The sequence below is a fragment of the Antrostomus carolinensis genome, unplaced genomic scaffold (assembly GCF_000700745.2).
Source record: "Antrostomus carolinensis isolate BGI_N321 unplaced genomic scaffold, ASM70074v2 Scaffold56018, whole genome shotgun sequence".
Taxonomy (NCBI): domain Eukaryota; kingdom Metazoa; phylum Chordata; class Aves; order Caprimulgiformes; family Caprimulgidae; genus Antrostomus; species Antrostomus carolinensis.
The window spans coordinates 1438-16994 of NW_010336160.1; the positions used below are offsets into that span (position 1 = coordinate 1438).

General features: G+C 36.8%; 1 protein-coding gene across 1 annotated transcript; it reads left to right on the top strand.

Moving 5' to 3' along the window:
• Positions 1–356: 356 nt before the first annotated feature.
• Positions 357–14769, top strand: SAMM50 (SAMM50 sorting and assembly machinery component; the record flags this gene model as incomplete). The annotated part of the gene is made up of 14 exons (XM_010174735.1): positions 357–523; positions 1967–2068; positions 2730–2817; positions 3938–4044; positions 6005–6135; positions 6341–6428; positions 7030–7158; positions 7851–7922; positions 9051–9137; positions 11018–11088; positions 11847–11914; positions 12748–12894; positions 13677–13818; positions 14624–14769. Coding segments are annotated over 14 exons (1445 nt in total), but the record flags the coding sequence as incomplete, so codon positions are not given.
• Between the last annotated feature and the right edge of the window lie 788 nt (positions 14770–15557).

Genomic DNA, 15557 nt, shown 5'->3' on the forward strand with positions numbered 1-15557 from the left:
AACATGCCAAAAACACCCTTTTTTTTCTTTTCTTTTCTCCATTGTTCAACATTAACATTCCTCTCCCTCCCAAAAACCCAAACTAAGTGGCACCTTGATGTGTTAGATTCTTTTTTTTTTAAGAAGGTAGAATTAATCTTTAATGTAGAAATCATGCCTATTTTTGGAAGAGTGCAAAGTATTTTTGAGAAGTCATTCAATATGGAAGCTATTCAGCTTTCATTAAAAATTTTAGCAAGCAGGTAGGCAGCAAGCGTGCTGGTAATTCCCCTCATTGGAGTTCTTATTGGCTTTTTTCCCTCTTATGATCTGATGAGCACAGTGTCAAGAACCATAGTTTTTTTCCTTTGCAAAAGGTGTAAATCATAACTCTGCATACTATCTTAAATGCAGTTTCCCTTTATGCTTTCAGAGTTTGGAGCCTCTTCCAGCGGGTGGGCCAGACTTTGGTGCTTTGGGAGAGGAAGCTGAACTGGTTGAAGTTGAACCTGAGGCCAAGCAGGAAATTCTCGAAAACAAAGATGTAAGTACCTGAAAATAAACCTGATTTTTTATTTTTCTTGAGGGAAGTGTCTTGGTGCTCCTCCTTCCTTGTGTTTCCTAAGGGAACTTTCTAAACTATGGTTTGAGATGTGAAAGACTTAAATTTAGTACTGTGAATTTAATCTGATGTTGTCTAGCTCCTGGTTTGTTTGTTTTTTCCCTATCACAGGAGTTGTTATTAAAATTTAGTTTGAGGTAATAGACCTGTTTGCAGATGCTGCTTTCCCCTCTCTCTCGTAAGAGATTACTGGTCTGCAGCACTGCTTAGGAGCAAACCAAGCAGCTGTCCTTCATCTGCTAGAGTGCAGTGTTAGCCAGGTTAGGTTAAACTGCCACCTCATGAATTCTGTTACTAAGGGAAATACCAACTTCAGCAGAGGGGTTTTTGTATGGTGGTTTGTTTTGTTTTGGTTTTTTCTAAGTATTTCATGTGTAAGAGCATGTCTGTCTTGGCCCATATATTTAGCACTGCAAGAGGTGTGAGATATCATGCATTATCTTACCTTTATTGAACATTTCCTTTCCCTTATGCTATTCAGAGTCATCCTCACTAGAAGCTTGATAATAACATTTTGGTTTTTATTTAGTTCATTACGTATATATTCAGTTAGGTGGTTTTTTAAGCAATTTTCATTAGTGCTAAGTTGCTCTTATTCCGCTATTGTATTATATGCAAATATATGAAGTATTTGCAGATTTTTAAAAATTTTCTTTTGGCACTTACTCCTAAAATTGTAATACACTGAAAAGACTGGAAAAATAAGGGAAATGCAGTCACTGTAGTCCATTTGTACTGGCTAACCTGGAGTGTGTCATGATTTTTAAGATAAAATTATCTCAGATGATTCTAAGATGATAGATTTAAAAAAAATACAAAACCTCATAATGCTAGTGATCTTAATATGCATTTTAAACTACAGTGCTCCAGTGGTAATGGTAAAATTTTAATACTTAAAGTTTAAATATTATGGCTTGTAGTTTAGTTTGTTTTTTCTTTTAACTCTTTGCTTATGTGTAGCTGATACAAGAAGTAGCTAACTGTGGATAACTACACTTTGTCTCATGTGCCTTGGTATCTCCGCGTGATTTCTGCAGTGACTTATTTGTCCATACCACTCTTATGACTGAAATGCCAGCAGCTACAGTCTGGTACTGTCTCTTCTGCTACAATCAGAATCTAATATCAAAGCTAATATTTAGCTTTGATATTAGAGTTCTTTTTATTTTAAATTTTGTGTTAAGGGAACAACTTCCCAGAGCTGTAGATAGCACTGATTTCTGATAACGTATGTTAGCAGTAATTAGCCTAGAAATCTTCATGGTTTCTCACTAGGACAACAATAACTATTTCTGCTTTGGTGATTTTGATACTCGTTATTACACACAAATTCAGTATTTGTGTTAAAACATCTGTTCTGTTTAGGTGGTGGTTCAGCATGTGCACTTCGATGGACTTGGAAGGACCAAAGATGACATTATCATGTATGAAATCTCTGATGTTTTCAAGGCTAAAAATCTCATTGATGTAAGTACTGTAGTGAATATACACCGAGTGCTGAAAAATTCAGATTACTATTTTCTCTCTTTTTTCCTGCTTCGGGCTACTCCCTTCAGACCTGGAACAACGTTGTCAAGTTTTGTCATGATTCTGATCTTGTGATATGGAAACCAAACTGAAATATGAAACACTGGCTGATACTGTATTTTCTGATGTATTCAGCTCAAAGACGTTGTGAGATGGCAAACAGCACTCCCAGATATTTTTTCAGCTGTATGTCCTTGCACTTTTAGGTGGTGATTCCTTCTGGAGTACAGCTAGCAACTAGACCTGAAATTGGTCTAAATTTAAACAGATTGAGGGGTTTGGGTTTTTTTGCCAGAAGCATAGTCTCTGTAAATAGATGTATAAGTTTTAAGTACTGAAACCTATTTGAATAATAGGTTTAAGTCTTATAACAGTTAGGATGCAAACTAACAGAAGGTAGGAATTGAGCCAGATGCTCTGGATTTAATTTATTTCTTTACAGATTCAATTATTAAGTGGCTGTGATCTGTTTTGAAGGCACATGTATGTGTCTTTGTGTACAAAATCTGTGAATATTGTATGACTTAGCTGCATTTTAACTATTTTATCCTAGTTATTTTTTGGTAGCCTGAAAGACTGAGCTACTTATCTCATCCTGTAGGTGATGAGAAAATCACATGAAGCTCGTGAAAAGTTGCTTCGTCTAGGAATCTTTAGACATGTAGAGGTTCTGATTGATACCTGTCAAGGTATGTATTGACTCATTAATCCTGACCTCTTTTCTCATACGCACATAGACACATGCATACTTATAATGTGTATTTCCCTGTGTAAATAGGTTGGACTTTTTTGTGTCTATAACTTACTCTCTCATATACCTTTATATGTTTTAGGTGTACGTGTAGGTGCGCTATATATATGAATGTATGTGTCCACACCCGTTATCCTTACAAAGAAGATGTATTTGCATGTGTCTCTATATATGTATGTGTATATAAATTTTACTTGCATACATGTGAAAATGAGAAAATTTCCAGTGCTAAAATAATTCCAGTGCACATCACTGAATCCAGAGTTTCAGACGAACACTTGAGGAAAAGCTTGAAAATGCATCCATGTATTACACATCCCATATAACTGACATTATATCAGCACGTCCTTGGTGCTTAAGGAAATACTAGTAATTTTATCAATGTTTGTGATGACAAATTGGCTTGTAGTATCTATGGGGCAGCTGAATGTGTGCAGGTTTCACAGGGAGGCTCAGTTGGTCTTCTCAGGCTTGTGGTTGCACTTCAAACTCGTCGTTATTCTCCTCAGCAGAGGAAGGTTGTGTTACCGAGAAGGAAACAGAGTGCAGGGTCCCAGGCTGCTGGCCATGGGCTGCTGCCCCATTTGCTGCCAGCAGAACTAGGTACCCTTGACACCAGTGTTTGGAACAGCTGCTGTGGCCAGAGCCCTGAGGGTCCTGGGCGGTTTCTGTTGTTCAGCGCTTTACCTGCAGAGTGCTGGGAGCTCTGCCCTAGTGACAGCGTTCTTCATGCCATGTCTGGACCACTTTAATTTCTGTTTGTTCTAATGTAAGAATTTGTGTACATCTTTGTTTTTATTGGGTAGGTAATAAACAAATGTTACTATTTCATAATTAAACAAAGCATGTTGATGATTAAAGCCAGTCATGCTATGACTGAAACAGATTCTGTATGCGTATCCGAACAATGTCTTTTTCTCAAGCCATTTTTCTTTGTAATGTAGACTTTTATTATCATTTAATTCAACCAGTTTTCAAATAATTCAAGTCATCTTTTGTCTGCATTTTTTTAAATAGCTCTTTAGCCATAATATCTCCTTGTTTGTTTGTTTATGTAGGAGATGATGCCCTTCCAAATGGTTTAGATGTAACCTTTGAGGTAACAGAATTGAGAAGACTAACTGGAAGCTATAACACGATGGTTGGCAACAATGAAGGCAGTATGGTATGGATTATTTAAAATAATTATTCCTTTTGATATTACTCTTACTTTCATGTTTCAAACCTAGCAAGAAATTTGATGGTTAAATAAATGAGGACTTGACTCAAGCCAAATTATTTTCTTGATCCAGCTTTACTAAGGCTTTGCCAGACCTTTGTTTCTAAGAGTCTTTGTATTAGTCAAGCTTTCATTCAGCAAAAGCCTATTTTGAGCTAGGGAAGAATGCTGTAGCTTCCAGCTCAGTATATTAATTTTTTAATTCTTAAAATGCCTTATTTCTTGATAACGTTTAAGAGGCTTTTTCTGTTGTAGAGATTAGTAAGGACTTTGGCATTTCATTTCCATGAGACGTACGTGAAGTGTTTTTCTTCTCAGTTGAAATGCTTTAAGTTTGACTTTGAAACTGTTCTTGGTTTTCACTATTTTAGCCCAGTACCAGTTATTCGGGTCTGCAAAACGCAAGGCTTCCCAGAACCCTATAAACTGTGGAACTTGTTTCCATTTGATTCAATTAAGGATGTATCACATAAAAATCTTGCATGAAAAATATTTACCAATTGACAGAAAAAGTAACAGCCATGCTGTGCTGTTAGTGTGCTTTTAGTGGAAGTAAGCGTGAGCTGGTGTGCGTAGATCATGCTTTCAGGTGCTCGTTCCTGCACCCATTCTGCCTTCTCATGTGCACAGTGCAGCTGTGCCTGCAGCTGGTAGATAAGCCAGATCACGGGACTCATCCTTTTCTTCTTAGGAGTATCTTTAACCTGGGTAAGATACTTCATGACTCAGGCGATGGTGTTTTGCAAGTGCAAAGAGAATAGGAACTCAGTGAGTTGAGAGCTGCTTACGCAGCTCCACTGCTGAGAGCAATGTCCAGCATGTCATGGCCTGAATGAAACCAGTGGGGAATCCTGCTGGTTGGTTCTAATGCTTTTGAAAACAGTCTGAAAGCTGGTTTAGTTTTTCATTTTGTACTCAACTTCCCCTTCTATTTGATTTTAATTTGTTACAGGGAAGTAAAATGTTTGAATAATATAAAAAGTATGACTCCTGTAGACTAGTATTGGCAGCACAGATAATGTTTCCGTAAGAGTTGAATAAATATGACATTTGTTCTAATCCCTTAAAGCCTATACATCTAATATTGCATACTAATAGCCCTTTCTGGTTAGTTGGATAATTGCATAGTAACCATCATCACAAAGTTCAGGTGACTGATTTGCTTCCAATAGTAGTTAGCCAAAGGCAATCAGGATTTCGTAGCTTTTATACATTCTTTTGAAACAGAACAGTCCTGATAGTGTCTGTGCTTGGAGGAAACTTGCTCCATCCTTTCTGCCAAAGGGCCAAGAACTGTCAAAGGGATACAAGGAATTTTTGTCAGAACAGGCAAAAGTGTTTTAACTAGTTTCTGGAGAACTGTAATGATATGTTATACTGCTATCAGGACTAATTGCAAAAGTATCTTGTTACTCTAAACAAAAATACAGGGAAGTGGCTCTGTATTGATAGTTTTTCATTGGCTTATTGCTGTGGTTCCAGTGAACCCTACCTGACAAGTCGTTTTCCTGATGATCAGCTGGGAAGTCTGCAGTTGCAGAGCAGCTGCTTGTTATGCCAAAAACTTACTCTCCTGGGTTTTGAGGCTGGCTGGGAGATTTTGCATGAAATAACAGCAGTACTGATGACACAGTGAGAGTGCAGATTAAGTCAGAAGCTACTGGGCAGCAATAAAATGGAATAATTAACTGTAACTTGTGCTGTACTGATGGCTTTTTCTGCCAGTGCAAAGAGAAATCTAACTTGGAAGAAAAACACATTCAGTTACAACTATTTTTAATGTTTTCACTTCTCATACTCATGATAGATATGCTTGTCTTCAGCATACAATTAAGATGCAAAACAGCAAACTATATGAAATGTGTGAATTTTTATTTTTTTTTATTTTTTTTTTTTTCTTCTGTAGGTACTTGGGCTCAAATTCCCTAATCTCTTTGGGCGTGCAGAAAAGGTAACCTTCCAGTTCTCCTACGGCACAAAGGAAACTTCATATGGCCTGTCATTCTTCAAACCACAGCCTGGAAACTTTGAAAGAAAGTAGGGATGGATTTTGAGTGCTTCTTTTTTAGTGAAGGAATATAAAACAATAAGATCTTTCATTGAGTAATAATTAAATGTATTCCTTTCCTGAGAGTCCGTTAATAATGTACCAGAGCTGGTTTCTTATGTTTTTGTGAGAATTTAAAACTTCACCTACTTAAATAGTTTCACTTTCAAACCTACCAGTAGTGTTGTGTTTCAGTTTTTCAGTTAATCTGTATAAAGTAACTGGACAGTTCCCTTGGAGCTCTCTTCGTGAAACTGATAGAGGAATATCAACAGAGCTTAATGTAAGTGTAGCCCAAGCATTTGTGGAACACACGCTTCATTTACATTTAATTCAAGTCACAGCTGGCTTTTGCAAATATTTGGTTTGCTTTTTTAATGATTGAAACACTTGTGCACAGGGATAACTTGTCTTTATTTGAAAAAGGTCAACAATTTTTAAATGACAGAGGTGATACACCTTAGTTAGAATTCTTGTTTTGGCCATGTAAAAATACTGATGTGTTTTTCTGTTTTTTCTGTTTTCTCTGTTTTCTGTTTTTCTGTTTTCAGTTCTGTTTTCTGAACTTTAAATTTTTAAAGTTCAGAGTATCATTTCAGAGAGGTAGCTGGTTGCCTCACTCACTTTATCAGCCTAATTCAAGGTATTTCTCATTTGAGATTAATTAAGTAGTGTGCACCTGCTTGGAGAAACTTTCTTGGCTGGAGCAGAATTAGCATTACTCTGAAACGAAAAAGTTTCTCTCTGATCCAGGACATTTGGAAAGAAAAAGCATAGACTCGTGTATTAAAAAAAACTTAAGAGAGAAAGATATTTCAGGGAAATGTTTATTTTAATTCTGTAGCAAAATTTTTTTCATGTCTCACTCAATTCTTTATTTGTAGTTTCCAATCTGGAAGACCAGTCACACACTGAAGTGGGAAGGTGTGTGGAGAGAGCTTGGCTGCCTTGCTAGAACAGCATCCTTTTCTGTTCGAGAAGAAAGTGGACACACTCTTAAGTCTTCTCTCTCTGTAAGGCTTTTTCCTGATAATTTTTTAAAAACACATTATTTTGAGTCATCTAATACTTATGAATGATACCAAAGAAGCTTTTTGTCTTAGTAAGTAGCATGTTTTACTTCAGACATCTTTTGCTGTGTTTGGTCTCATTCACACAGAGTCATCCAGGGGGTCCAAAGAGAAAACATACTTTCATAGTTGGCTGTTGCGTAGGCTGGTTTGTTCTTTCTGCAGGGCTTCCCTCTGACTCATCTGCTGTCTCTTCTTGCAGAATGGTCTGGTTTTGTAGAAGACAGGATCAGTAAATTTCCTCATCCTACACTTGCTGTGCCCTTTCTGAATATTCTTTCCTATACCAGTTTTTGGTCACTTGTTATCTTTAACTTGTAGCTTCCAAACTGTAGGAGATAAACTGTTTGCAGGTTACTGTCACCGAATTGGTGATTCACACTTGGGGCATTGTTGCTGCAACGTTTCTAGTGTGTACTGTAGCCAAAAGATATACATGTATGCATTTAATTCTAAATTCAAAACTAGGTTAGTCTGTAGGTATATTGTTGCCAAATCCATGAAGCTACACTAGTCCTAGCTGGAGCTGTGGTTGCCTTCCACTCTTTGCACAATTTTTGATGGAAAGTAATAGTGTCACTCTGTGGTATTCAACAGATAGGAGCACCTAAAAATAGTTGTTTGATTCTTTTCAGCATGCCATGGTAATTGATTCCCGGAACTCCTCAATCTTGCCACGACGAGGTGCTTTGTTGAAAATTAATCAGGTAGTATTAAATCACTTATGCTATTATTAGATTTTATCTGTAAGTGTGTTTGAGTAAGTCCTAATTTATCTAATTAGTGTTTGCACTAAAAATGTCTAAAGTTAGAAATTAATCATAAATTGACTAGGATACAGTGATGACCAGTATTTGCTTGTTATCTTTACAGTGTGTGCCTTTTAAAATCATGAAGCCTTTTTTATGGTGGCAAATTTTCATTTGCGTACTGTTGGTCAAACAGCACAGCAATTTTATCTTGCCATTAGCATTAAATTATTTATTAGCTGAGATACGTTATCCCTGACAGTATTTACTCTACAATTTTCCATAGATATTAGTCCTTGTTTTCTAACACTGTAATGTAAGACTACCAGGCTGTGGTCCTGTTGCCACTTGCAAAGTTTTTAAGTCTTGGAATTAAAAATGAAAGACTGGATAAAAGTCACTCTCAAAGGCATACACATGTATCATTTTGGCACAGAAAATAGTTTTCACTTGTTACTTTCAGAGCTTTTAGAAAAGCTGGCTTTTCTGCTGTATGGGTTAATACTTGAGAAGCATTAACTTCTGCAATGCTTTAGAAGCAGATTGCTTTGAAACGCCATTGGAACTAGAAGTGCTACTGTTCCTGTAAGCAGCAGTGAACTGTTCTGTTTCTGAGTGAGCAGGGTGATATAACTCAGGGTTTAGTGAACATACCATTTGTTAGATGCTGCCTCTAGCACTGATTCAGTCGCTTGTTTTTTTCAACTAGCACTGGTGTAGTGCAACTGGCTGTCTTGTTCTTCAGCCCTGCTTTAGTACATACGGAATTTTCTCAGGTTGTGGGTACAGTAAGAGGTTTGATTTCAGGTGCTGAGTTTTCTGGCTCCATTGTGTTTTCCTATTGCTTCCAAAATGGTTTAGAAAGCAAAAGCCTAGTTCAGTATTTGTGGGAGAAAAATGCTGCTCGTTGTTCTGAGGGTCATGTGTGTTTTCCCATTGGTCCAAAATTCAATTGTCTCTGCATACCAGTATATCTGTGTTTCTTGTAGAGAAAGCACTGCTTATGCTGATGCAGATACGATGAACTTTTGAGGAGAAGAAACATGTAATATCTGCTATAACTTTGACAAACTTCTGTCTTTGCAGGAGTTGGCTGGCTATACAGGTGGAGACGTGAGCTTTCTAAAAGAGGATTTTGAATTTCAGTTGAATAAGCAACTTCTCTGGGATTCGGTAATTTTTTTAAAACATTTTAATAATTTATCTGAGGAAATAAAAGATGGATGGTGTAGATATCTTGATATTTTTATTTTTATTGAAAGTAAAATTATTTTTAACCTGATAATTCGTGGCATGCACTGTCATTTGAGAGTTTTTGGAAAGAACGGTTTATCTGACAGTTAACCATATGAACTGCTTTCCTTTCAGAAGTAACGTTGGACATGTCTGTTCTTTGTGATCTTTCTTAAGAGTGATGTTTTCAAAACCTTACTACAGCCTTTGTTCTATCTCTTTTACCTGTTTATGAACACTGACTAATCTTGGTTTAGTTTTCTTTTGTCATTGTAAATTATATGACTAGTAATTTTGGTGTCATAGGATGTAATTGTTTCTTCTATATAAAATTATTGTGCGAGAATGGGAAGGCTGATTTCGCTACAACACTAAGCTTGCGCTGCAACATTTTGAACTTCTTCATGTTTATGCACAATGAACAATTTAAGTTCCAATAAAAAAGACATAGGGTAGTGTGGCAAGTTTATGAGACCCTGGTTTGCTACCCTGTAGGCAGAGCACAGCCCAGATTTTATGGTGCAGTGTATATGTTAGTATTTTGGAGTTCCTGAAGCGAGTTCCTATGTCATCATCACTGAGAAGTCTTGGTTTGGTTGGCAGAGCAGTTCTTGTGTATGCCAACTGTTCCCTTCAGAGGAAACAACACAGGATAACTCTGCTTCAAGTTCATGTTTCATGTACTCCAGCTTCTTCTGAGAATGTAGAGGTCTTAAGTTTCAGGCATCTTTAACAGCATAGAGCTAGTATTAGGTGGAAGTAGGTGTTTTTCTGCTTAGTGAAATAAGAATTTGACTATATACTGGAAATATTTCAGTCTGTATTTAGAAAGAAGTTCTTTATCACATGGAGATGGTGCAGTAAGTTCTTGTCTCATAGCTGAATGGGGAATTAAACAGCAACTTCCATTATGAAGATTTAAAAATCAGAGGTTACAATAATTTGCGTCACCAAATACTTAAAAAACAAAAGCCCCAACCCAAAACTAAAAAAGCATTGAGAAGATCTTTGTCTCTTGTTAGCTTTTTAAGAAGTACTGGAATAATAAAGAAATTCTAGGAGACTGAAAGAATGTTAGCATTATGCCAACAGTACAACTGAAAAATTACATCTAATAGTGGCAGGGTAGGCACCTGGAGACTCTTAGGGCAGAAGGTAGCAGCAGTGTGCTGTAAAATTAGAGAAATTATCCAACACCTTTAGCCTGGGTATTGACAATAGACTTCACCATCTGGCAGTAATACTTCTAGTTGGTACACAGGCAGCAGGCAAATGATTAAATGTATTTATTATAGTAGTTTGGTTTGCAAGAATTACTGTATAGATAAGCAGTAATGATGTATGTGTATTTGATGTCATTATAGTGAGTTGCAGAAGATGGTTTCATTTAATTATAAGGCTAATTTACAGATAAGTAATAAATGCACATTTTTTGTAGCCTCCTATGGATTTAAAATTGCCAGGAGTAATTTATGTCAGCAGTGTTGTCTTATTTCAAGACGTGAAAATTCATTAGAAAATAGGAGCTGGATGAGTGTTCCCTGTAGCTATTGTGAAAGTACCACTTGGTTCAGGTGTGCTGTATTGACTTTTTCAAGATGTAGCACTGCATAAAAGAAAGAGGGCAGCAATGATCACGAGTTTCCTGAAAATACCATTACTGATGGTGTGATACGCTTGCATACACTGTGATCATCTGTAACTTGCTGTCAGACTAATGGGAGCTCTACCTGTTACTGAGCAATGAAATTTTATGAATACTATTTTTAGGGAAATTAAGTAATACATATTAATAAGCAACTTTTTTTTTCTCTCCAAAGGTTTTTTCAGCATCGCTTTGGGGTGGAATGCTAGTACCTATTGGAGACAAACCATCCAGTATAGCTGATAGGCAAGTTTTTTAAATGCTTCTTAATTTTTTTCAGTCAAACCAGGTAATGTATAAAGAGAACTCTGTAGCAGAAAAGAGAAGCAGTAGTAGTTCTGGTTCTGAGGAGAACAAAGTAAGTTTCTAGTTAGCTTTAATTGCATGTTACTGCTCAACCCGTTCCTTCTGGTTTTTTATTTTCATATTGGGGTAGTATAAATTTATAATTTACTATGTTGTAGCTATATCTACCAATATTTATGGTTGCAAAATGGTATTTAGAACCTGCAAAATTTTGTATCAGGTACAGGTAACACTAGGTATTTTTAGAAGTAAAGCCATATTGTAACTATGTTGGCTTTTTAGGCAATATTGCCCTCTAACACCTGTGTCTAAAGATCACTAGCAGAAACCATTTAGACTTTTTATTTACAATAAATGCTAAGTGTCAGCTTCACATGTGATAGATCTTAACTACAGTGTTTCTATCAAAAGTATTACAACAGACAGAATCAGACAGTTTTCTGGTTCTTCTTCAGTGCTGGGAACCTCTGGTTTGATCTTTGGCAGTGATGGAAGACTGATTTTTACTTTTAATACTTCCATGTATTTTGAATTTTTTGCCAAATGCATCAGAACTTAGATTGACATATAATTTATTGTATTTCTTTAAATACACTTTACTAAACCTCTTACAAAATTACCTGTAATGCTGAAAAGCAACGTTAGAAGTATGGCTAGATATTTTCAAATATTAAATTAAGTCTGACTGTATTCACTAGGTTTTACCTTGGTGGACCAACAAGCGTGCGTGGATTCAGTATGTACAGCATTGGACCCCAGAGTGAAGGTCTGAAACTTTAAAATCCCGCTCCTCTGACAGCACTGTATGTTTACATATTTGGTGTGTAACAAAGAATCAGATTCTGTCCTTAAGCTTTGTATAGCTTAAAAATAATTGTGCTTATTCTGCACTTTGGATCTGAAAAGTGTCACGGCTTTGATCTGTTGTTACATATTAGTTCACAATGGAATAAAGCCCGGTAGTTCTTAGTTAAGCCATAAACTACTTTTGTAAACCAAGTGTGTGTTCAGACTCGCATACTTCCAGTATGTCAGTTTAGTTAGTAAGCAACCTCCAAGCTGAAAATGTCCCCAAAAGATTGTTATAGCAACAGTCCCATTAAATATTGGATACAGATATGTTCAGGTAGCTTAGGGGAAAGGTAATCTGATCAACAGATGAGGCGTTTTGAGAGCCAGGAGCTTCCTGAGTTCTGTTCCTTACTCTGGTGCTGACTTGCTGTTATCAGTTGATTCTGTATTCAGTATATTTTAAAGCTAATTATTTAATTGTATCAATCTCCTATTTTTAAAACTAAGGCAAATATTTCAGAGGTGTTCAGGAGGTAGTCTGTGATGAACCTCAAGTGGGTGCATGACTCAGGCTGTTCCAGTGAGAGAAGGAAGAAAAGGGGCAATTCACTTGGAAGGTTTAAAGAACTGTGTAAGTGCTGATTTTTTTACTTGATAGTAGTGAGGTTGGAGACAGCTAGAAGTAAGTGGCAAGAGTTGTAAAAGAGGGAGCAGTGCAATATAAAATAACTTAAGGATGTGTTCTTGTTCTTTTAGCATATTCCACAGTAAATGCTCTTTTTAAATTCCAACGTTTTCCCTAAATAGGTGATTACTTGGGAGGAGAAGCCTACTGGGCAGGAGGCTTACATCTATACACCCCTCTCCCTTTCCGGCCAGGCCGGGGAGGGTTTGGAGACCTTTTCCGAACACATTTCTTCCTTAATGCTGGAAACCTCTGCAATCTTAACTATGGTAAGACTCAACAGAATTGTATATAACAAAAGCTGTTTCTCTCTATATATAAAAGCAAAAAGAAGGAAAGCTGTTATGTGTCTCTTGACTCAGAAGCAGTTTGTTTTCTGTGTATATTTTGGTGCCTGTCAAACAGCTGCTGCTATTAACTTGTGTATTTGACATATTTGACAAATTGCCAGTAATTTTTTTAGCTCTCTACATAAATTCTAGCACAACTTGTAGGAAAGAGAGCTAGGGTGGTAACTGTCGTATCTGTGAATTGGTGATGTTTGCTGATCAGTGCGGTAATTGATTAACACCTGCTATCTTACAGTGTTCCGAAGGGAGATTGGAAGATGATGTTTTAGTGGGATTCTAATGTTTTGTGGGATGAACTAAATAAAAAGTGGTGGCATTAGAGTCTAGATGAGGGTGTGGTAGCTGATGGGACTTTTTTTGTTCTCCCATCTCCAACTTTTTTCAAGATATATTTCAGTGCATTAGTGTATGGCTTTTCAGTGTAATTTCAATCAACTTTTAAGTCTCTGGTACTCATTTCCAGATTCATGCAAGTAGGTACCCTATGGTGGGAAATGAAGATTAACCAGCAATTGAACTAAAATCATAGTAGTTTGAGTCCAAGGTGCTTGGCATTTATGGGAGTTGCGGGCAGTAAATAAATTTTGAATCTGCAGGAGGTGCTTCTAAGTAATCTGTCTTATACCTCTGAAAATCCAGTTACCCTTTGACCACCTCGACAGTCTACTTTGATTCTTGTTCTTCTGCTCTTTTGGTTTCAGGTGATGGTCCCAGAGCTCACCTGCAGAAGTTGGCAGAGTATATCCGATGGTCTTACGGTGCCGGAATAGTGCTCCGCCTTGGAAACATTGCTAGATTAGAACTTAACTACTGTTTCCCCATGGGAGTACAGTCTGGTGACAGGTTTGTTTTTTACACCAATTTCTTTAATAGTAACTGGTCATTGCACTTCAAAGGTCATTGCACTTCTGTCTGGCTTTGGCAGAGAGAATTGCTGCCTTTTAATTTTGTTTATTCTGTGCCAGTTTAGAGGTTTTTCAGCACTTGGTGCTCTTCTTTCAGCTCTCTATATTCATATTGGTTTCACGGTACTTCTTGGTTTAAGACTTTGTATCTCAGGTTTCAAAGTTCGTTGAACCTGAGATCAGCGGTTGAAGCCGATGAATAGTTGTACAGCAGGTTTTATTTCTTTAGGGGAAATGATCACTCAAACAGCTCATGGGATTTTCTTAAGCCTTCCAAAAACAAATGATTGGATCAATACCAAGTTTAATGCCTTTGCTTGAAAAATGAAAACAAGTTTAACTATAGATAAAGAGAAAGGGAGAACAAATTAATTTGTTAGCAACCAATTATCCTACACCAAGCAAAGATTATAATACAGGATAGAAAAGCTTCAGGGGGCCTGTTCTTGCTTCTGAATACTGTGTGTGATACTCTGTATTTTGTGCAGGAGTTGAATTGTTTTTGTACTTGTCATTCATGTGAAATGTGAATGAATAATAACAGTTTGAAAATGATGGGCTTTATTTCGCAAATGTAAATACTCCATATGGATGACAGATTGCCAAAGCATGTATTTAGAAAAGCCCTCGTCAGCTAAAATTTGAATTGTAGCTCTCCAGAGACTGAAAACCTTGGGAGTTTAGGGGGTAGGGAGAATATATTTTAATATCACTTACGTTGTTTATTATTTGTTTCTTTTTAGGATATGTGATGGTGTTCAGTTTGGAGCAGGAATCAGATTTCTATAATACAGAAACATTTTACATCAGTATATGAGATTATGCTCTGTAATTGAAATCAAGACTGTAACGTGGTCTAACTTTTTTCTTGAAATACAATTACCTATCTTGTGGAGTCTGAGAGAGAAACCACATTAAAGGATTATGCTCTAAAGGTTCATTGTACTCTGATTTTTATTGAAGAGGGGAGAGTGTAGAATTCTAGCTATTGTAACTTATAGCTTTTAGTTACTAAAATACTGGTACTTAAAATATTAATGAGTTGTGTCAGAAATTGGCTTTTGGATACGGTTCACATGATTACAGTTGTCATTGGCCTCCACAGCCTTCACTCCTCCATCCCGAAGTCCCACAAGTGTTGCCATGACTAAGTGTTAGTATGGCTGGAGTGAAAATTAAGGGGGAACGGTTTTTCTGCATCATCAACTTCTGTGAGCAGGTGACCCTGAAAAAATTGTTATGCATCAAAAATTATTTTATACAAATAATGGTTGTAAGTGAACCAAAATATTCTGATTTCAATATATTTCACTGTTGTAAAATCATCTGTATTTAAATGCCTCCTACAATCTGAATAGCATACTGTAAAAATTCAAGACAGCTGTCTAGCACAGCAGATACTAAAATTCAAGACTATCTTCAAAAGGTTAAGGGCTCTCAACTCTGAGGCAGTTTTGTGTGGTTTATCGCTCTCAGTGAAGCCGTTGATTTGGGCCTTGCAAACACATCTTTTTGTAGCAGTTGCAAAAAGGGATGTCTGGACATGTGATCATGTGATACTACCTTGTTTGTTTTTTTGTGAGAGGCATGCCTCTCCACTGCAGTCTTTAGATGCTAATTTATCTTAAAAGTGACCTTGCTTTATGACTTGGCATATATTCCAGTTTTTATAAGGTT